We start from the raw sequence: 23,441 nt of genomic DNA on the forward strand, positions 1-23,441 counted from the left end.
GCAGGAGTGTGTAGAGACCAATCTTTACTTAGATTATCCAAACTGTGCAGACTTGTGGTTACAGCTGGGTCACCAGTTGCAGAAGTGTGCAGTAAGACTTGAACTCATGCAGTGTGCCACTGCAATGCTTTCCTAATATATATTGAGCACATTAATTATATAAGTGACCCTAATAACTCTTGATTTTTCTCATGGACTGTCATTGCAGAGGGCTTTTCTGCATTAATGCTTCTCTAATTAGTTCCCTCTTTTATCGTGTTTTGCTAGCAGATAGCAGCTAATAAACAGAAGTGCCTGTTTTCATATATTTATTTGTTCAGATTAAAAAAAGTATCACAGTAAGTATTATTACATAAAGTAACTCTATTCCTGTCTCTCTATATTTATGAATAGTTAATGGTCTGTGTCTCTTGCAGGAGATGGAAAGAACAGTTCATGTGTTTGAAACATTCCTGTGAACTCCTCAAGATGGGTGGGTTTATCCTCTCAAACTGCTCATGGGAGAGCAGTCCTCTGAGCCATTCAGTTTCCATTTGCACCAAGTATGTGCAGAGCCTTGGTCTTAAGTGCTCTCTCTTTTTGTTTCTGTTGAATTTGGTGCTATTGTCTCAGGTACCTGAAACCAACCAGCCTACAAGAACCAAACGGAACTTCATATAGTTGTATCTGATATAAATAAAGAATACAATGCCACAGCTTGGAGATTTTTGGTGCTACAGAAACTGTTCTCATTCCTGCTCTTGTTCACTCTACATGCATTATCTATGGGGAAACTTCAGGCAAAGTGAAGACCAACACATACAAGAGGACTGGAAAGAGCAGATCTAAGTTGAATATTTTTAAACAGGCAACCTTTTTTTTATTTTTTTTTCCAATTTTTTCTCTTCTCTGGGGTTATGGACAAAAAAAATCTGTCCTAAAGAAGGCAGTGATGCATTGTGGTAGGAATCTTGAGTAACTGGATGTACAGTAATTTGAAGATGAGGCTCTCTAGAACTGCCTTTAATGTGCCTTTTAGTCAATTGAGAAAGATAAGGCTAAGCAATTTGTTTGGATTATAGCAAATGGCAATGTTAGAAAGCTGTCTGCAGAATGAAGATCTCCAAAAGGATGAATTGTATTCTCTTCATTGGATGGCAGCCAGTATTATGGTTCTGTAATGCCTGTCTTACTCTACAGAACTAAACTAAGACACACTGAAAAAGCCACATACTTTACCAAAATGGTGAAATTCCTTTTTCATTGGTATATATTTTGTTTTAGAAACAAGCTACACAGTGAAACTCTTCTGTGTTGCTAAAAATGAAGCATTTTCCCACCGTGTCCTTGTTTTCCAGTGTGAGTTCTCTGAGGAAAGCAAGGTTAATACTGGCAGGTTTTTTTGGGAAGGTCTGTGTTTGTAATATTGCTTGGACTGTGCAATGCAGGCAAGAAGACACTATAGTTGGTCAAAGTCCTGGAGCCCAACTTCAGCTGAAAATAAAAACTTCTCCTAGGTTACACAAGTCGTTCTGTGCAAAGCATTGTTACTGTGGGGAGGATTGGAAGAGAGCCTTTTGAATCCATCTGTGCTAAGAGTTCTCTGGGTCTGAATTGTGTGGTTCAACACCTTTCCTTTCTGGCAGCTGGAGAGAGCAGTCTAGGCAGTTTTTATGTTTTATCACATTTAGAACATTACCTGGGCTGGTTTATTTCACACCCACGTGGGAAGTGTTCTAGAGCAGTTGGCTGGTGGTGTTCCCATCCTGTACCGTTCATCGTGGCTGTCCCTACGTAGCTGCAGAAGTGTCTGTGCAGAAATATGCAACGCAGTGTGGTTAGTTTTTAATAGACAAAACAGACTACTGCAGAGATCCTGAGCTACCTCAGCTTTTTGTATTTTAGTTACCAACAGTGTTTATGGAGGACTGTAATCACGCTGCTGCTCCCTGTACAAACCCAGGCTTAGGGACTCATCTCCACCTCTCCGGCTCATCCCAGGGTAGTGCTGCAGAGAGAGAAAACATGGGCCTTGGGCTACTGCAGTAATCCAAAGTGCTTTGTCCATTGTGGTTAAACATCAGCCTATCTTAGATTTTTTTCACCCCTGAATGCCACTGTTTTTCTTCATAGGTAATAGCAGGAAAAGATTTTAAGCATTCATGTACGTCTAGTTACACCGAAATGCAACCCATGCAGAAACACTGTATTTTTTAGGTGGGAAAGTGCGATTAAAAACAACAAAAACAAGCAGAAAACACATTTTAAATGAGATTCTTTGATCTCAGATTTGATTATGGGATTTTTTTCCATGTTTCATTTAGTATTTATTAGCATCATACCTATTTGAGATATTTATGTGTCTGGTACATTAACAGCATTTTGTATTTTGATGGAAATTGTTACAAACTTTAAGATTTGATTAAATGAAATGTAGCAGATTTTTTGTAGCAAGTTTCTGATAAAAGGGTTTTTTGCAAGTCTCAGGTTCTTGCTGCAGAATTTTTTAAAAATATTTATTCCAGTTTCACTTACTCAAAGAAGTTTTTGTTCAAGTAACAGCAGCACTTGTGGAAGATAAAACTGCATTCATTTTTAAGAAGATAATAAATTTATATAAACTAAAACAGTTGAGAATTTTAGTCACCAGTGAGTGTAAAAAGCAAGTTTAAGCTAATGCCTAGCATTAAAAAAGGTTCTAAAAGGTCAGGTTTCTAAAGGAAAATTTTTACTGTCAGTTGTTGATTGGGAAAAATCATTAAGAGGCAACTTTACTGATTGAGGAGCTGCCATGTTGTTTTAGAGAAACGTAGCTAATATCAGATGTTCTAGTGGACAGCTTACCTAAAATGATATACTCGCCTTCTTAGCCCAAATAACCACACTTCAGTTTTTGTTTTCCTTTACAGATGTCTGGTGGTTATAGAGTTAAAACAGCTGTTAATCTATCCATGTGGTCTAAACTTGTTTACTCTTTGTATGTTTTTAATTTTTTTGCCACATAGCACTGGCAAGAGTTTGTACAAATTGACCTCTCTTCCTTGTTTCTTGTGAAAATTGCAAATAAACTCCTTTGTGAGTCCTTGTCCTGGACTCTATGGAATGTGGCCAGCCACAAGGAGGAGGAGGAGGAGGAGGAGGAGGAGGAGGAGGAGGTTTCCCTGGGGGCTGGGGGGGCTGTTTTGGAGTGATAGAGTTGCTCTTGGGTGATGACTCTGGAGTTAATTGTATTTGCAAGCTTGAATCTCACCTGTGATTGTTTTGTTTTGTTTTGTTTTGTTTTGTGTCCTCTGTATTGTTACTTGATTTCCTCATATGCCAATGTATTTATAGGATTACTGGGTTTTGTAATATCTTTTCCTTTTTTTTTTTTTTTTTTAATTAAGTTGGTGAGTCAGCGCTGGTTTTACCTTCAGTGTCGTGAATGGCAGGTCCTGCAGCTGATAGTCTTTTATTTTGTTTTTGTTTTATTTTGTAATCACACCATAAGCTTGAATTTGGGCTTGTACTTGCATCTTTTGTATCTTGTACATTGGGTTATTTAGACATGAGGATGTCCTGTTTGGTTTCATTAATGTGTGTCTACTTTGTGGATTAAGTAGACTTCCTTCATCAGCTATGGTATATTTTGGATTCTATAGTTTTATTCAGAATTGTGTTTAAATTGATGTTTTGCATTTTGACTTCATTTTACATTAGTTTGAAGTAAGTTATTTAATTTTTTTGAACTTCTGGAAATTTTGAACATTTTACTGTAATTTGTAATATAACTGCTGTGAAATACTTGAATAAAGATGACAAGAAAACACAGCTTTAGCTCCTTCAAAAATGTATTTAAAAGAAATGGCTGGAAACAGTCTTTTCCTTACTAGACCTCCTTGGTTTTGCAGTTTAGATGTGACACTTTGGGATCTTGCTGTTCAATTATTTTGAGCAGTTTGGTCCAACTTCTGCTTTCAGTGTTTGTCCATTAGAGAAATGGCTTCTAATTAGAGGGTTTTTTAAAAGGAAAGACTATTTCCTTTCTATTTATTATAGTTAGCAAAGTTGTTCTTACAGCTTTGGCTTGTTTGGTTTTTGTTTTTTGATAGGTGAACTCTTGAGTTATAGGACACAGAACACCCCTGGACATTTCCCTCTTTTCCTTTCTGTGTACCTTAAACTGTAGAGCTCCTGGGCAAAAGAGTAGGTGAGGAATTGGGTAGTAGTAACTTCATGTCTGACTCCAATTCCACTTTTATATGCAGCTTTGAAAGCACAATTAGATATGAAATACAATACCTGTTGTATAATAATGAAGTTGATTGGTGAGAGCCTGGGCTCAGCATGGGCTGCTGTGTTTTCACCTTGCAGGTTCCAGCACCAGCTTGGGTTTGCAGTGTGAATAAAGGAAGTGGAGTTTGAGGTCTTGTGTGTCTCTTTGTCTTTCAGGGGTGGGGATGGCCATGGTAACAGGGAAGAGATTGAGGTCTCATTTCTGACAGTGGCTGTAAAAATAACCCATTGAAAGAGACAAAATATTTGGGACCTGACAAAAGGATTCTTGTAAAGATACTTAGTGAATTTGGAGTGGTACTTGAAAAGCATGATTTAGTAAGAAATAGTTAGGGTGGGTGTTCCTAAAGCCTTTGTAGATGCTTGTGCAACACTCATATTTGTCAAGTGTTCATGGCTTAATGCTGCTTCCTTCTGCTGTTAGTTTCTGCCTTGAATGTAGTTTTGAAATCCAATTTCCCATATTTCCTTAAATTTGCAGCGCTGCACCTTCTCTGTTTCCTCCTTAAGCTCTTCAGGTAATTTATTTAAATAAATTAAAAATGAGATCCTTTTCTTCTGTATCTTGGGTAGGATTTGGATTTGTAATATATGGGGTTTTAAGCCAGCACTGCATGTGAATAAATTCTGAAAGGTAAATCAGTAAACTTACGAACTGATTAATGAAGCCAAACACTTCATTTTTTTTCCCCCGCCTCCTTTTATGCTTCACTTGTGGTCATGTAACTATTATGTAAAAATGAGGGATTATAAACTTTAACACTAATTAATTCAGCCTCATTCCATTTCTAGGTGAGTTATTTTTTTTCCAGCGTGATCATTTGCATAGGAAGTATATTTTATTTGAACCCACTGCCAGTAGATGGTTCTGACTACTGTGAAATTCCATTTATTTTAGAATTGCATTTGAGTTACGCTATGCTAAGCCTTACTTTTATATCAGGAAAAATCCTTTCCCTTTAAAAGTATGATAAGCAGCTAAGATTTGAAATGGATTCATCACTTCTGGTGGAATGTTAGTGTGAACCTGGCCATTTGCCTTGTGATTGCCTGGACTGGAATGCTGATGTGGAATAATGCTGCCTTCAAGGCTGAGGTGCAAAAGGTGATGTGGAGTTGGGTTCAGAGGCTCCTCACATCCAGTTACAGAGGGGAGGCAGGGGCTGTTCATGCTCCACATTTGGGATGTCAGTGATGCAGCCCCCAGGATGTGTTGGCCAACAGATGAAGTGGGGTTGGTTCTGCTGTGCTGGACTCCTCTGGTTTGCTGGGTTTGCTTCTGTCCTCCAGCAATCTGGATTTTGGCAGAGTATGTGTGAGAAATGTGCAGGTCCCTCGGCCTGGGTGGCTCTGGGAGTGCTCACACCATTTTGTCATCCTGGTTTTGTTGTGGACATGAGAAAACCCTTTTGCATCAGTGTAAAATCTGATTTGTGCCATAATCCAGAGATGCTCAACTGTGTCTACAGGAAAGTAGGAGTTTGTGGGAGATGACCTGTCTACTTTGGGACTCTGCCTTGGGAGGAAGGAAAGACTTTAGGTCAAGTTTCAAGAGGACTCCCTTTGAAGTATTTATTCATCAAAGGGAGTGAAAAAATATAGAGGATTGATTCATCCTAGAAAATACATTAAATTTGGACTCAATTAGTTTTCTAAGAAGGAATCTTTCTGCTGTAGAAGGAAAAGAAAATTATGTTTTAGCTAAGAACCTATTTGTGAAAGCCCCAGCTACAGTTTTGTTGTAAAGATCTGGCATTCTCCTGCTGACTTTGTTACACCTTGTAGAATCCCTTCTGTGTGGAGGCTGCTTGGAAGAACAGTGATACCTGATTTTGGTGATAGGAAAGGAAAATTGCTAGTATGTTTTAGGTTTCTAATGAACATAATTCCAACATAAGTTTTGAAGTGATGCCCACTGTATTCTCTGTGACATTACAAAAGGTTTAGTGTGATAAAGGAAATGTAACATGGAAAGTGGCATGTTGAATGTGGCTAACATCAGTTTAGTGATAAATTACTGTGTCCTGTAGACATTTGAAGTATCGTAAATAAAAGCATGTAAGACTACATTTTCATAAAGCATTGGAGATTTAACTGGTATAAAATTAATGTCTCACCTTTATACTGGGGCTAGGCTGCTTCAGAGTCTTGCTCTAAGATCTAAAGCTTGTCCAGCAGGAAAAAAGCTTTTTTTTTAAAAAGCTTCCTTTTCACAAGATTCAGAGGACAGCCACGAAAGCACAAGCTGAGCATAAATTTTGTACTGTTAATCTTGTCAATGCATGAGAATAAATTGTGGAAATGGAAATGAGCTGACATCTAATGATGATTTAAATGTTCAGGAATGTGTTAACAAAAATTTGGGTTTATTCACAGGGAATAATGCCAGCAGAAAACACTGGTTTGTGGAATTGGATGCTGTGGCACGTATGATTTAATCTCCTGCAAGCCCAGGGCCTGCTGACATCTGAATGGCTTAACAGTGTTGTGGGGAAGGCATTTAGTATGCAGAGTACATTTAGTCTGCTCTCTGAACTTTTCATGGAGTAGTTAAAACTTGTGGGTAGAAACATGTGCCTCATTCCTGGTTTGTTTTGGCCCAGCTTCACCTTCCCAGCTCTGCTTCTTGTCATCTCTTGGTGTTTTAGACTATTCATACCTGTTTCTCCCCCCCATGAAGACACTAATGCACTGTGATCAAGTAGCCTCTCCATCTTCTTTTTGCTGAAGAACAAGGTTTTTATGGCTCTCACTGCATTTTCTCCAGCCTTTAAGTCAATTTTGTGGCTTTATTCTGCAGTAGGTCAATTTTTCAACATCTTCTAAAACATTTGTTCACAGAAGAAATTGATGTGATATTCCAGCATAGGTCCCACCAGTGCCATTTATAGAGGGAAAAATCACTGATTCCTATTCCCTGTCCCCCTTTTTGCACATCTAAAGATCAATTTAGGCCTTTTATACCATGAAATTGCGCTGGGTACACTTGTTGTTTGACTCTTCTCAGACTTGCAGCTTTTCATGATGCAGTTCTCCATCCTGAATGTCACTGTTCCCCATTCCCACCTCTCTGACGTCCTGCTTAGCTTTATGAAAAGAAGTTTTATGGGTCCCAGGCAGCCAGAGGAGCCAGCACCATATGTATGACTTGTTCAGGCCTCATTATCTTTCCCTTGGCTAATCTCCTTTTCCACAGGTCTGTGACTTGTGATTTATGTCAACATTTTCCTTCAAGAACTTTGGGAGAAGAGGATTCCCCCATTAGAAACACTCTGATAGTACCAAATTGAGAATTACTTGAGTAGATTGGATATTCCTCAATTAATCTGCCTTTTCTTAGCCCATTTAATATTTGCTGTCTGCATACTGTACCATGAGGAAGTTGAAGTGTTTTGTCACATGCTGTTGAAAATCTATTACCTTATCAATCAAATGTGTAATCCTGTCAGAGAATGAGATCAGCTTTGTGTGATACAGCCAATTTTCTAGAAAATCATTGTATTTCTTCTTATCCATTTGATTCATGATCACTTTAGTTAGATATCATCTTTCCATTTTTACTTGGGCTTGATGTCAGGTGAATGCCCTGTAATTACCCGGTCATTTCACTTGCCCTTTGATAACTGTCACATTATTGGCACTCTCTGAAACACCCCCATGTTATTAAAAATGAATGTCAGCAGGGCAGAGACTTCTTGGCTTTCTGGAGATGGTTGAGTGTTAGGTTACCTCTGGAATTAAAAACCCCTTATCCAATTGGGAAAGTCTCATATTCTCTCCAGGTAGTGAGCAGTCTGCATGTTGATCTCCCTAGGGGATACCTCTTGCCAAGCAGTAAACAGAAATATGAGCCATTCCCAAGCTGCCACAATTCCACTCTTAATTTCCCCAGAAAGGCTATGTGTGACTTTTTTATTATAGAATCAGGGAATGTTAGGGATTGGAAGGGACCTTAAAGATCATCGGTCCCAGTCCCCTGCCATGGGCAGGGACACCTCCCACTAGACCAGGTTGCTCAAGGCCTTATCAAACCTGTCTTTGAACACTGCAGGAATTGGGACATCCTGTACCAGTGTCTCACCACTCTCACAGGAAAGAATTTCTTCCCAATATCTAATCTAAATCTCCCTTCTTTCAGCAGTTCCTGTCAAAGAGTGCCTCTCTGGATTCCCTCTAGGGAATCCCTTCAGTTACTGGAATGTTGCTGTTTGGTGATCTTGTAGCCTTCTCCAGGCTCAACAGCCTCAGCTTTCTCAGCCTGAAATGTTCCAATACATAAACAGGGAACTTGCAGAAAAGCTGGGCCTAAATTGAAATAGGTAAAATTGAAATTGATGTAACAAGTAATGGAACACTGCATTCACTGGACACAAGAATATGTAACTTACTAAAAGATTATCTCTTTTAATGGAAATAGCTACCAAAATTCCAGTGGGTTTGGCATTGTCGGCTTGCTTTGTGAGAGCTGATTATTGTTTCTGTGGTAGAAGGACAGTGATTCTGGTGGAGCATCAGGCTTAGGATACTTTTAAGAGCATTTGGTTTGTCCCCTTCCCTGTTCCATTCCCTGATCTTTATTTGGATGCCCTTCACCAGCACAGGGACATTGCATCAGAAATTAGAGACTGCTGAAGTTCCCAAGATGTGGAAGAGGGATTGGCTCATTTTTATCTGCAAGACCTACTTTTTATTAACATGTATTGTTTTTAATGAGGTGAGAAGCAGATGCTTCTTTAGGAATGTCACAGGTGACCTTAGGTAGGTGTCTGCTCTTTAGCCACAAAAACATAGGAAAAAGTCACTGATGCTGGACCACAGCAGAGGTTTGATATTGCATTTTGCCAGTATGAATCTTGCTGTGTAAGATCTGGGGTATGTATGACTCCAAAGGAAGAAAGAACACTGCTCAAAACCAGCAGATTATGAAATTAAAAGCAGGAAGCCTTTCAAACCTTCATTGTACAGCCCACCACTAATGAAAAACGCAGAAGCAGATATGGCTTGATGACACCACTATAGCTTCCTTCTCCCAGGTAGTAACTGAGCCAAAACACTTAATTCTGTGTGTAAAGCTGCTGCCGACTGAAGTAGAATTTGTTTAGATAAAGGAAATTGGAATTTATTACTCTGTGAGAAATCTGCTGGCTAAACAGGACTTCCTGAAAGTAGTGTATGTTATCAAAAGAAAAAACACTGGTGACCAGCAAAGGGAGAGTTGTTTTTCACGGTAGTCTGCCACTCTGGTTTTTGTTTTCAGGCTTCCAGAGCTCGGCTGAGGAGCCCACAATGTCAGCACTTGCTATCATGAATCCTAACCTCAGTGAGTGTTTAATCATGCCTCAAACAGCTTTGCTTTTTGGAGGAAAACTGGTGTTTCTGCTCTGGTATTGCTGTCCAGCTCAATGTAATGAGTGATGGAAACACCATGCCTGGGATGTATCCATCTGCTTTCCTCCGGACCATTTTCTTTCTGGCCTTTTCTGCAGTCTAAAGTTATCAACCCAGAGCACTCACTGATGATGGGAACTTAGTGCTGCCTTCTGTACGTGCAGGCATCTCTACCTCAGCTGAATGCACGCTTCAGCTCCTGTTTTTGAGCTGACTTAAAATGGGAAAGAAGGCATTAAGGGGTGAGCTTAAGGGTCTCATCCAATTTAAAAAGCTTGTATTAGCATGACAAGTTAAAAATGTCCAAGTAGATACAGTCAGTGTCTTCTTTCAGACCTGGCACAGGTTGTATCCTGCCAAGTCCTGACTGCATGTGGTGTGTGTAGTTTATTTGATATTACATTACACTAGGTCACCTTTATTCAGTGGGGACAGAGTAGCAGCGTGGTTCTGAGACCATGCCCTTGCATTGGAAACTGCAGAGAAAAGCTTTGGGATCCGTTCCCTTTTTCCCAGACAAATCCTTCATGAGAAGCCGGGAGGGTGGTCGAGTACCTGGAGCCACTTGTGCCAGTTCCATCTCTGCTGATTGAACAGATCTGTGCTGGTGGAGCTGGGTGGGAGCAGCTGCTCTCCTGGCTAATCCCTGCAGCTGCAGAACGTGGGGCTCGGGCTGGCTCGCTTTGTCTGCACCCCTCCAAGGGCAAGCTGGAGTGTACCCAGCGCTCTTAATTAGCTGCTGCACTTACACTGTGCTAAGCTCAGCCTTAACACCTACCTGCACTTAATTAGAAGATGGGGTTGCTGAGGTTTTATTAGTACAGTGTGTTTGCAGCTAGATGAAACAACGGGAGAAGGGGGATGATTTGTGTAAATTGTCAGGGGTGGGTGATTCCCTGAACACAGTGAGCAGCCCCTTTGGAGATCGCTGTCCTTCCCAGGTGGGCCAGGGGAGGGTCACACCAGCGAGCCAAAGAGGCTGTTGGGCCAGCCTGTCCCCCTGAATTTCTTAAAGCTTTTAAGAAGATAAATCTCTGAGCAGATATGTGCATATGATTCATTTGGCATAAGCACTCAGCCAACTTCCCAGAAGGGTACTAAAATAATTTCCACATACGAGTAAAGTAAATAGTCTGTGTCTTGTTCATCCTACCAAGTATTATTGACTAGTGCTGAGTAAGAGATCCGTGCAGAGCCTTGATGAGAGGTTGGCAACTCACCCCACTTGGTCTGGATTATTGCAGCATGGTTTTGTAATATTGAATTGCAAACCTTTTAGTAATCTTCACAGGCTGTTCAACCTCAGCCACTAAGCCTAAACTAAAATGTTTCAAAACTGCAGTTCATGTTCTTAAATACTCTGTAAGAACTGGAGACAATTTCAATAAATGTTAGGCTCTTTCTGTTAATGTGCAGAACAGAAATTACCTACTCAGATCCGGCTGAAATGTTCCACTGTGGTGGTATTTGAGACTAGTTATATTTGGCTCATCTTTGTTCCAGATCCAGTTTTACAACTACCAGATGACACCCTAATGAAACATCAAAGAAGCCATGAACAGTTGCATGGAATTGCTCTCTGAACGATGCATCCAGTGAGGTACAGAGCTCGCACACTGGATATGAAGGAATTTTGACCATAGGGCAAATGCAGCTTTCATCTTTTAGACATTGCAGCAGCAGTGCAGCACAAATTTTTGCTTTCATTTAAAAAAATAAAGAAGCTGTTTATCAGGGGTTTTCTTCAAGATCATTTCCTAAACTATCTTGAGCCCTTCTGTTCTTTACTTAATAGTACATTTGGGAAAATAGATGAACAAAAAATCAGTCCTTCTGAATCAAATCTAAAATTACTTCTAAGAGATTTTTTCTGAAATGAGATTGAAAGCACTTTGGAAGCTTCTGAGTGTTTAAGTATTAACAGCAAAGTTTTGTATTTGCAAGAGAAACTAGATGGAATGAATACATTTTCATCCCTGGCTGGGTTGAAATATGAAGTCCCCATTTGTGCAATGTTTTTCCTTGATCAATCACGACAAAATTAATCCAATCTGGCTGCTGAATCTAGATCTATAAATATATTTATTATAATATAACAAGAACTTAACAGTAAACATAAACTATATACAATACCATTACAGATAACCCTGTTTTTAATATTATTCACAGAAATAGCCAGTTTTGTTCCAGTGTGAGAAATGAAGAAATAAGCTAAATTGAAAATGTCGAATGTGTTTCAGTCTTGTTGACAGGTAGCACCTCCTTTGGAGGTAGACACACACCAACACTAAAATTAGTCCTGCCCCAGGCAGTTAGAAACTTGTGCTCCAATCTTTAGGTTCACACTTGCACCCTGTTTGACATAAATACTTTAAATGACATACTAGTATATAATTTTGTTGTGCTTATTATTTTTCTTTAAAGAATAAATAAAACAACTGCATAACAAAGGCTGGAACCTCACTGTCAAAATGAGAGGCTTGAGTCACCCTATAGCTTGACTCAGCTGACTCGAGCACATTTTCTTTAAATACTGCAAGATACAAATGTCTTTGTTTTTTTTTTAAATTTTATTTTATAAATGGTTATTAATAAAATAAGATGATTAGCTAAACATCTGCATTGAATTCCCCAAAGCTGTAGGCAGACCTCCCTTCATATAAAAAGGCTACTGTATTTGGTATGAAATTCAACTAGATATTGAATGCAAGATCTCACCCACACCCTGTACAGGACTGTCCTTGAATTACTGGTATGGCATTTGGGATTTGAGTCTGCAAAGGCAAGTATGGCAGCTTCTTTCCCTCTCCTTGGAAGGAAACCAGACAATCCTTAGCTTGGGGTTACTTTCTACTGCTGAATTTTAAGATTCTTTCCCCTGTCCCCTCTATGTTACCCAGTCCATCTCCCATTTGTTCCTTTTATGTATAAATTTATAAAGAATTTCCACATCACAATGCTCTCTGGATAGACAATATTTTAATATATATAAAAATATAACCCCTGTGCTGTGCATATAGGTACAACTCTACATAGTAATAATTTGAAGTCTCTTACACTGGGCTTAAGTCTATGCATTTTTCTACCATGGGCTTTAAATTCAAGTGTTTAAAATCTGTAAATAAGAAGTATAAGGCTTCCACACCTAAGGAAGGAACTTGAAAAATAAAGTAAAATAAAAAACTTCTCAGCCTTTACATAAAAGATAGTGGCGTGTATCCCGATGTAAGGAATTTTGGTTGAGAGCCAAAACCGAGTGCGCAGCCACAGGAGGCATCTTCTGTGTTTGAGGAACACGTGGCAAACCCACACTATGCTGTGCATTTTACTGTGATTCCAGCCAGAAGTGAAGAGTGGGTTTATCAGGAGAATGCCTCTGGAATCCAAGCTGTTTCCATTTTGCACTGAGGGAATTCACTGCCAAGTGCATCAGCAGAAACCCAGAGGAAAAGGTTTAGAAGCCTCCCACCCCCCACCGTGGGCACAGCCACATGTGCCCACACGAGAATCACCAGGAGCAGAAACTCATCCAGCCCAACAGACCTTTTGTTTTCATCATTTTACATGGAATTTATTACCAATGGCTATTCTTCTTCTCCCTAGTCCCCACCTCACCCTGCTTTTGGGCTCTTCTCTAGAGAACTGAAATATTTGTTTGATCTGATGGAAGACTGACATCAACATAAGCCATCTGTCACACAAAATTTCTCTCAGTCATTGGTATTGAAAAGCATGTATTAGAAACAAATGTAGGAATCAAAGTGGTAAGGACACTTTGACCTTTCAAATAGACTGATGCCTAAAGTGTAATAGTAAAACTAATCTGCATGGTTATTTCAAGAATCAAGCTTGAGCTCTAAAGTAAAATGCAGATTATTTTTTTCCTCTCTTCCCCAGCTTAAAAAATATGAGAAATTCTATTGCACCTGGGTTGACCAAAAGCCGATGTCCAGAACAAGTGCCACTATAACATCTAGTGACACCCTTGCATTATTAAGTTACAATATCTTACATAGCACGGAGCTCTCTGCTCCTGGTTCACCAAAAGGTGAGGATGATTTTTCTACATTCAATGTAGACACTATTCAAGACTTTAGAGCAATATGTTCACTGGCTGGCTTTGCTGCTTTTGTTCCTTAAGTAACAGTATTCTTCTTGCCTGCTTTCAGCAGGTACAAACAGTTCTCCACCCAACTCCTGGGGAACATCAGCCGCTCTGAATGTACTTCTTGATTGCTACGCAGCCGTGTCGGAAAACAGGGCAGGGCATATTTGGTAGAAGTGTCCATGTGTTTGTTTTAGGGTCATAGGCTTCCATGTTTCCCAGGGCAGGTCCTTCACTGCTGACAATCCCACCAGTAGCATAGATTTTTCCATCCAGAACCACAGCACTGTGTTTTTCAAAAAAAGAAAAAAAGTTAGAGTTAGTTGTCTTAGTGAGCAATTTTCTTTTTAGGCTTAAAACAAACCCAGTCTTTTATAACAATGGGTAAACAATGAATACACCTTTTGTTTTTATCTGTATAAAACTGTGTGGGCACTTCTCTCTCTCCTTTTCTCTCCCCAAAATTAATCCTTTTTGTCTTCCTGCCAGGTAGGTAACTGTTGTCTCTAATGTAAACAACAGATGAGACTCCAAGTAAGATCTTTCTCCAGCCCACACCTGGGATCTGCAGCAAAAGTGGCAGGGTGCTTTGTCCCTGTAATACTTTGCACATGCAAAACCAATCCAAACAATTTGGGGTTCCCACCACCTCAGCTGGAATAAAGTCTTTCTTCAAGTTACTTCTTTAATTGTTAATGAATGCTACAAAATCAGGGGTAAAAATCTTCAAGTGTGTTCTGTTTCTTCAGCCCCTTCCATGATTGTGTCCTGGCATGGGGTCCTGGAGATCCTGCTGACTTTGTCCTTGTGCACCCCAGAGTTGTCCATGGGAAAGCAGATCTGGGGCACACAGATCTGATGGCTGGGGCTGTGTGGCTGAGGGAATGACAGGGCAGCTCTTTGTTGGCATCTAAAGAAGATAAAAGACCTTACTGCTTTCCTAAAGTGAAAGTGTTTGACTTCAGATACCTCATGTAAATCAGGAATAAAGGGGCTGGACTAATCCCATGGTCCATAGGCTCCTGGTAAGAGGGAAGGTGCACAGGTGTGGAAGGTATTTGAAAGAAAAAATGTCCCTTGGTCTCATCTCTTCCTCTTCCTTCCACTTTGTGCCTTGGCCTCTTGAGCACACAGCAGGACACTGCTTTGGGCTGAAGAAGATGGGGCTGGGCTCCCATGTGTGCATTTGGAAATGTCAGAGCATGGCAGAAGCATCTGGGGAGGAAAAGCCAATGCAGGGCCTGCCGTGTGCTCCATGCCGCCTTCGCACTGTGTGGGGGGAACCCAAAACTGAGACTGTCTGCTTTTTATCTGCCAGGAAGCCCAAATTTGCCTTCCAAGTTGATTTAAACATGTTCTAATCTGGATGGGGTTGGCAGTGGTTTTTCTGGTCTGTTTGGAGAGCAGCTGGTGAATGATTGCGTTAGGAAGGAAAAGGGAGACTTGGAGAGTATGAACCTGGCAAGGATAGCAGGGAGAACAAGAGGGAGAGAAGAGAAACTAATTGCAACCAAGACGGTGGCCTAGATCTAACAATGTAGAAAAGTTTAGTGAACTTCTAGTCTTGGTAAAAACAAAGTAATTTTGTCTGGGTAATTTTGAAGTACTGGGGAGAGGAAAGATAAAAAGTGATAAAGGCAAAAGCCAGAGAGTGCTGGAAGACACAGGATGAACTGAGACTAAAATGGCACCGACAATGCCATGTGCTTCTGAAGAACACAAGACTCTGCTGTCCTTGTGGAGAAGCAGAGCCCGAGGTTAAAAATAAACTCACAATGACAACAGTGAGGACTCAAATAAGCCTAGTCCCTGGGTACCGCCAGGAAATAGGAAATAATGAGAATCTTGTCAAAATAACTGTTAATCTGAAAGGAGGAGGAAGGAGAGGGAGACTTGAAACATTTGATTAGAGCCTATCCACAAATCAGCAGGGCTGGATGATGCATAGCCCAGGCTCCTGAGGGAGTTTGCTAATGAACTTACTGAACCACGGGTAATTATTTTTCAAACGTCAGGGAGAAACAGGGAAGAATAAGGACTTGAGTAAAGCAAGTGACATCCTGAAAGATGGCTTTGAAAGAGAAGGAGCTCACCTCCAAAGGAGCCAGAGCTGGTGGCAGAGAGGCACTGCCTGGCAGGAACTCCTGCCAAGGCTCAGTCTCTATGCCCAGGAGGAAGCAGAGGTGGCAAGACCAGCTGACCCAGTAAATCAAAGAAATGTGCCAATTAAACAACAGTTTTGGGCTTAGGATATTTGCTGAGGGATGGAAAGCCCATCTCTGGACAGGAAAAAGTTACCCTTTAGGCAGGCTGGGAATTTCAGATTGCAAAATGTGGCCTGAGGAGGGGGAAGGATTGCTCCACCCCAGGCTCCTAATGTGGTGGAGGGGCTGTTGAAATGAGCAGAATGAGAGTTGAGAGATGAGGCTCTTGGGCAGTGGTTGCTGGTTTTGTTTAACTTTTTTTTTTTTTTTCTGGATTGTGAAGCTGAAGAAGATGGAAGCTTATTTGGTTAGGATATGCTTTTTGGGATGTGGAAGAAGGTCTAATGTCAGAGATGGACTGTGGTACAAAGCACCTCTACTGCCTTGGTTCTCTAATGAAATGCTGACTACTAATTAAAACAGTACTCCTAGGCAATGCTTGATGCAAAAAAAGAAAATAAAAATTAAATGGGTGATCAGTTTTGTTGGGTTAAGTGGGAAAAATGAAAAAACTCCAAAAGAGCCCCCAAAAAGATCTGTCTGAAGAACTATCAATAATAGGCAATTGAAACAAGTATTAGTGTGGAGCACGGGGACTGGGGCTGGTTCCATCAGTGCTGATGATCAAGGTCTGCTGTCCATGAATGTCCTTAGTTTTGATTTCCTGGTGTGGATATGCTGGTGTAGATGGCAGCACCTCACACCAATACAGAGAGGATCTCAGACCTCAGTCACCACTGATGTACAAGGCTGGTTCACCACTCCCTCCTCATTAAGTGATGAAATTCCTCTGCATGGAGTCATTACCAGAGGGAAGACTCTACAGGTGGCCATAGGAGCAGGAGCCAAGCAGGCACCAGCCCTTCCTTGCTGGTTCTGTGCTGCTCAGCTGAAACCTGGCCCTAAGTGCTGGTGTTCCCTCAGGCATCTCACGTTAGGTCTCTAAACAGGAATGTGGGTGCTTTACAAATTCTTGTGTCGCATCTTAGCCACCCACATTCCTTGCAGTGAAATCTTGTTCTGTGGCATGTTTGGTAGGAGCTACTCTGAGACAGAGCTGCTGCCACCATAGAGCAGCTGAGCAGCCAAGGAAACCTTCTCAAAATGATCTGGGTCTGGGCTCCTCCCCAGCCCATGCTCTGGATTTGGGGTTACAGCGAGTGCGCAAGTGCTGCCCTTGTTCTCTGGAACCTGGGCTACAGCCCTGCAAAGAATTCCTGCCCAGCTCAATCCTGTACCTTCCCATCAGTGAGGAAGAAATGGATGCTGAATTCCACCCTCTAGAAGACTGTATGAATTTTAAATGTTGATTAGAACAACTTCTGCTCCCTCTGTATGCGATGCCCATAGATAAGATTGGCATAATGCTTGTGAGTCATGCCTGAGGTTAAGCAAAGCACTGAGCTGCTCCTGCCATGAAGAAATAGTTCTGAGCACACAGTGGGTCCTCCTGAACAGGGAACTTTGGAGATATTCAGCCATCTCTGGGGCTAAAGTGGCAGGTAGATGCTTAAGATAATTAGGAATTTAATCCTAAATTGCTGCTACTTTGTAGCATTAGGACAATCACTGCTAATTTCTGGGACCTGAGAGAACAGAAAACTCAAGTGGGCTCTAAAACCTTAAGAAAAGTGAATGGAAAGGAGTATGCTCATTGCTCTTTCTTCTTTACTGTGACAATATTTCGTTTCTCCCCTCCCCTCCATCCCATCAGCTGTAAAAACATCGTTACCGAGGCTGACAGACAAAGAAAGAAATAATTACAATAATTAGGATGCGAGTTTATTGCTTGGTGCCATTAATCCAGAGAGATAAAATGATTACAGGCTGTCAGAGCCTGGGAAGGAAGGAAGGAAGCTCTGTGCCAGAGAGCCTTGCTGCAGGGACACAAACCCTGATGGCTTTGGGGCAGTGACTTCCCTGGCTGGGGAGCAGCCAGACCTCCACCTCTCCAGCAGAATGCTTGGGGAGAAGGTAATGGGCATCCAAACCCAGATCACTTCAGCCACTCCTTCCAGAAATATGAGTTACAGCAAATTATTACCATGCAGGCTAATGAATGACCCAGCTTTCTACTCTGCAGGTAATTACTGCTGTTCATTAGAGAGGCTTCTCCTGCCCTGTGACTGATTCTCCTGAGGTGCCTGGGCATCCTTCATTTCCCAAGCAATGCTCAGTGTCAGAGGATCATGCTGTGACTGTCCCCTGACACTGCCATGGGTGGTCTGATCCATCTGCTGACCTCCATGAAGCTCTGGATCACACTCCCAGGAAAATCCCAATGAGGCTGAGGTGTGCCAAGGGCTGGTGAGGACCTGACTGGTGTGCTTGGGTAATCGAAACACCCTTTACATCTCTTCCCTGCCTATCCACCTTTCAGTCCTTGCCAAGGCTGATCAAATGGCAGAGAAGGTCCCTCTCTGACACCTCTCTTGATGGACAAACTGAATCACTGAACCAACAAATCCAAGAACAGCCCAGGCAGGAAGGGACCTTGAAAGATGATCTGCTCCAACCTTTGTGGGAAAGGGGCACCAGATGAGATTTTCTTGCATCCTGTCCAATCACATCCTGAAAACCTTTGGTGATGGGGACTCCACCACATCCCTGGGGAGGTTGTTCCAGTGAATGACTGACCTCACTGTAAGGAATTCTTGCATCATGATGAAGCCTCTGTTTGTGCAGCTTTTACCTCTTGCCCCATTGTCTTCTCCCTGTGGCTCCTTGTCAATAGAGAGCTTCCATCCTCCTTGTGGCTGCTCTTTTAGCACTGGAATACTCTGTGAGGGTCCCCTGAGCCATCTCTTTCCAGGGAGAAAATACTTTCAGTCTTCCCTCATCAGGCAGGCTCTCTAATCCTTTGAACATCCTCACAACCCTCCTCTGGACCCTCTCCTTTCTTTCTGTGTCTTTTTTTAATTGTGTGCTGCCTGACAACAGCTGAGTAGAGTGAGAAGATGGAAGTCTCCTGATGGGCAGTGATTTGGAAGCAGAGGATCATTGTCTTTTTTTCTCTCTGTTTGAGAGGTGAATGCCTGGGTGCTCTTGCTCCAGCACTTATCTCTCCCAATGACATACTGGACATATAATCAAGCAGTGGGATTACAAGAAATGGTAATTTTATTACTTTAAAATTTTTCCTGCTCAGTCCTAAATATCACATCAGCCTCATCAGGAAATGTTAACACATAATTGTTAAAAATTCTGTCTTTTAACTCTCAGGATTGCAAAAGATTTGAAATGGCTGAATTAGTGTATTGTTTTGACTGCCTGCAGCTTAGTATCTACTGAGGCCTCAAACAATGTTTTCTCCCTCCTCATTTCTGGCTATGCACGCAGAAGCACACATTTATTTCAAGCAGTTCCATGAACATTATTGAGTATTATCAGTTAGGTCGACACAGGATCTGCTTAAAAGAAGGAGAAAAAAAAAGATCCCTGCATTTATTAGTGGATGAATTTCCTTCCTGACCTCTAAGATTTCAGGAGGGCTTTACTGGAGGTGGAACTGAATGATGCTGATGGGATTTTTGTGCAGGGACAGGAGCTGGATTTGATGATCCTTGTGCATCCCTTCCAACTGAGGATATTCTGTAATTTCAGGATGCTCATCAACTGGATGAAGCTGGTGTTAGGATCAGGGAAGCCTCCAGGGTCCCAGCCCCTGCAGGGTGTGGCTCTGGGCAGTGCCAGGCAGAGCTGCAAGTGCCCCTTAAGTTTTCTGTTAAACCTGGGACCTTTCTGAGACACCTGCACGGTGGTTTGAGGCATTGGAACAAAAGGCGTTGCTGGCCCTGTGTCTGTGGGTGGTGGCGGTCAGGGAGCCAAGGCACTGTCTGCAGCTTGGTGGCTGTCCCTGCTTGGTGGCAGTGCTGACAGCCCCCAGTGGTGGCAGCCAGGGTGTTGTGTAGCACAGGGCTCGAGCTCGGGTGGCCGTGTCACGCTGCCAGAAGTGTCATCTTTACAATGAGATGGATAAATGAGGGTCCAGATTAGTCATGGTCAATTAGGAGGATATCATACCCCTTCCTGGAGCAGGATTATTAGTGTGGGTGTTCTGGCCAAGCTCCAGTTATATTCTCCCCTACTCCACAAGCACTTTCCCTTGCTAATGATCCAAAGCCATCACGTGGCACTGTTACTTGCTGCTGAAATCCAGCAGTGTTTTACTCCACAGTCCACAGCACATCAGTAATGGCCTGAGTGCTCTGTCTGTATCAGTTATGCTTTAATGCCCACCACAATCCTTCATGTCATCAGCTCCTACAGAAATTACTGCCTGGTAAGTTAGTCTGGTGCAGCAGTTCTCACTGCTGTCTGTGGAGCAGAGCCCCAGACCTATGCCTCCTTCCAGATAGGCTGGAAGGTTTTGGTTTTCCCTTCTGGACTACAAACAGCTCCAGCTGCAAATGCTGCTGCTGAACACACCAACCTTCCTGCCTGTAGGTTTGGGAATCCCATGGCCATTGAGGATCCATAATAGTTCCATAATAGTTGCACCTGGGAATATCCATCCAAACGAGCTGTGTTCCAATCCCTTCCACTGCCTGGAGTTACCGTGAGCTTTGCAAGGCAGAAAGGAGCCAGCCTGGGGAGGCTGTAGCTGGTGCTGTAGGTCAGCAATGCCTGGCACGTCATTTCAGGAAGCACCATGCTTTGCTGTTCAAAAACAAGTCCTTACTTGAAAAGAAAAGGTGGTGGTGGGGGGTGTGTGTATGTGTAAAATAATCCCCACACTGACCCTGGTTTTGTGCTGTTCAGCCTGAGTCAAAGTTTTATTAAAGATTTCCATTCAGCAGAACCATCTAATAAATCTTACTGGTTAGCAGTCAGAGGAGGAGGAAGAAAATGCTTTTCTGGTGTCTGTTGGGAATTGCTGGTACTAAATTAGCTTCTCTGGAATTACTGCTGGCACCACCATGCTGCCGCTGTTGCCCCGTGGAGGCTCTCTGTAGCACAAACCTGTTTGCACGCTGCCTGCATTCTAAGCAAGCAGAATATGGAATTTTTAATCATGCACAGGAATGCATTTGGTATTCTTTTCACTTGTGGAAAAATAAACCCTTGAAGGGCACTGCAGGAAGGGAGAACTCCCACCTGCAAAGCCACGCTGAAGGGGAGGGATATCTGCAAGTCTTTTTGGAGGGAGGTGTCTGGCAGAGCGAGGTGTCATCATCTCATCCTGGCTTTTCATTCCTGTTGGCTGCTGTCCACCATCTCAAGATCCTGCAAATAAACAGGGGCTGCCAAACTGAGAAAGGGTGTGTGGCAAAAAGCTCACACTTGCCTGATGTTTGGGAAGTGTGAAGTATTTCCCTCACCTGTTGTGTGGAAGGTGTTCAAGCTCTCAGTGAATTTTAAAATGCTTCAGGCCTGTTACAGCTCCATTTAGCACCATCTTTCAAAGGGTTAATTCTACATCAGCATGAATTTCTTATTGACTTCCATCAGGCTGGGCTTAATCTGAAAATGATCCTCAATTTGCTCTTCTGTTGATTGTGAGCTGGAGACCGAACCATTTATTTTTCATTTTTCATTAAAAGTAATTTAACTTGATATTAAAACCATTTGAATGGACCTTTAATTTTTCACAGGCAGGGAATGTCACACACATTTCTTTTCCCTCTGCTTGAGGCTATCATGCTCCCTCATCACTAACATGTAGAAACAAAGCAGATAAAAATAAAAGTGATGCGGTCAAGATTTTCCCCAGCAAATTCAGTATTGAGTGATTCCTGGTGAGAGGAGATCAATAGCATGCAGTTAATTTTTAAGTTGTTTATGTTGCTGCTTTTAAACCATGCTTTTTGTGATCCATGCTAATGAGTGGAATGAGGAATTTATAGATTCACAGGCTAAGGTCAGAAGGGACCTCTGTGCTTAGTTAATCTGAGCTTGTGTATACGCAGGCCATGGACATTTCCCCAGGCAGCATCTCTCCTGGAAACATACCTAATCTCCTCTTAGAAACAGTGAGTGTAGGTGAGTTCAACCCTTCCCTTGCTGCTTCTCTGTTTAATTATCCTTCCTGTTGGAAAAGTGCTTCACTTACGAGATGTGTAACTTGACTTTCCAGCCCTTGTGACCTGCTACACCTTTGTCTGCGAGACTGAAAGCTTCTCCATTTACTCCCAGTGATCAAATCACCTCTCAGCCTTTCTTTGATAAACTCCTTGAGTTCATGTCAAAGGTCTGATTTGCAATCTGGGGTCATTTTGGCAGCTTCCCTTTGAACTTCTGCTGGTATTTCCACATGTTGATGTGGGACCCAGGACCTGCACTCATCTCTCGGCACTGTATACAGCAGCACTCACTCTACCCAGATTCAGCTTGTTTTCATTTTGGTGCTGGGACATGTTTTATATCCCCAATATTGCACTGACCTTTTATCCAGAGCACTGTGATGTGAGCTCATGTTGTGCTGCTCTGAGTGATCTCGTTTATGTCCTCCTCTGGCTTTCTAAGGCAGCAGGGCTGCTATGAGTGTGCTTGCTCTGTGTCTTACTTTGTATTTAAAATACCACTGCTGGCTTGAGACAGTTCAACAGAGATATTCAGGGAACTGATAAAATAGCTCCTTCTGTAATATTTTGTACCCATTAAGTGTTAAGCCCCCTGCAGCCTTATCAGGAGAGATTTTCTATTACCTGGATTGTTGATAGATGTATTAAATAGCATTGGAGAAGAAGAAATGCTTGCTGCCAGTGGCCTTGCCGAATGATACCTTCTCATTAACAACTACATTTTGAGATCTGTCAGTGAGGCAGATTTAATCTCTCTACCATGTGCCTTGTTAATTCCATCTAATGCCAGCCAAATACCTTGGAGAAATTGCAGTATATTACAGCATCACAGTTGTCTTTAGCAGCCAGGAATGTTGGCTAAGAAAGAACCATGCTTCCCAACACCTCTGGTGGACTTGGCAGTGTCAGGTTCACGGCTGGATTTGAGGACCTTCGAGGTCTTTTCAAATCTAAATGAGTCTGTGATAACAGGGTGGTTTAACAAGCTTCATTTTCCAGAAAAGTGCATTGATTGATCTTCATTATTTTATTAGCATCTAGTTATTTGTTGATGAAATCCCAAATTAACCACTCTGGTATTTTGCAGAGGACCAACATGAGGCTAAGTGAGACCACTTACCTTGATGCTGGCACTTTGCAAAATTAATTGCTGCACTGAAATTCTCCTTTTCACCTTTTCACAGTACAGAAACACTCTGGCAGTGCCCTGATCCATCCTCAACTTGAAAAGTTATTAAAAATCAACATTAGCGGTTCAATCAGCTTCTCAATGAAGTCTCTAAAGACACCTGTGTCTAAGACAGCTGCATTGCTGGATCTGAGAATAAAATTTCAGAGTTCCCATCTTTCCTTGCTGCCAACAGTAACTGCTTTTGGTCCCTTGCAGCAGAACACAGAACCAAACCTCCTTGTATCCTTCCAAATACAGATGAGAAACACCTACCCAATTGGTCTGTATTTTACTTT

The 23,441-nt window shown here is 42.0% G+C and overlaps 2 protein-coding genes across 3 annotated transcripts in view; one reads left to right on the forward strand and one right to left on the reverse strand.

Moving 5' to 3' along the window:
* Positions 1 to 3,064, forward strand: part of ATAD2B (ATPase family AAA domain containing 2B) — a 73,725-nt gene extending 70,661 nt beyond the window's left edge. The window contains exon 28 of the mRNA XM_036381042.2: positions 417 to 3,064. Within this exon, the coding sequence (XP_036236935.1) occupies positions 417 to 458 (42 nt within the window). The 3' untranslated portion in view covers positions 459 to 3,064. The remainder of the gene's footprint in view (positions 1 to 416) is intronic.
* An 8,641-nt stretch (positions 3,065 to 11,705) lies between these two features.
* KLHL29 (kelch like family member 29) overlaps positions 11,706 to 23,441 on the reverse strand; it is a 389,474-nt gene continuing 377,738 nt past the window's right edge. For both annotated transcript variants that reach the window (XM_036380168.2, XM_036380169.2), the window contains one exon: positions 11,706 to 14,033. In XM_036380168.2, coding sequence (XP_036236061.1) covers positions 13,850 to 14,033 — 184 coding nt within the window. In that variant the 3' untranslated portion in view covers positions 11,706 to 13,849. The remainder of the gene's footprint in view (positions 14,034 to 23,441) is intronic.

Source organism: Molothrus ater, chromosome 3 (assembly GCF_012460135.2).
Source record: "Molothrus ater isolate BHLD 08-10-18 breed brown headed cowbird chromosome 3, BPBGC_Mater_1.1, whole genome shotgun sequence".
NCBI classification, from domain to species: domain Eukaryota; kingdom Metazoa; phylum Chordata; class Aves; order Passeriformes; family Icteridae; genus Molothrus; species Molothrus ater.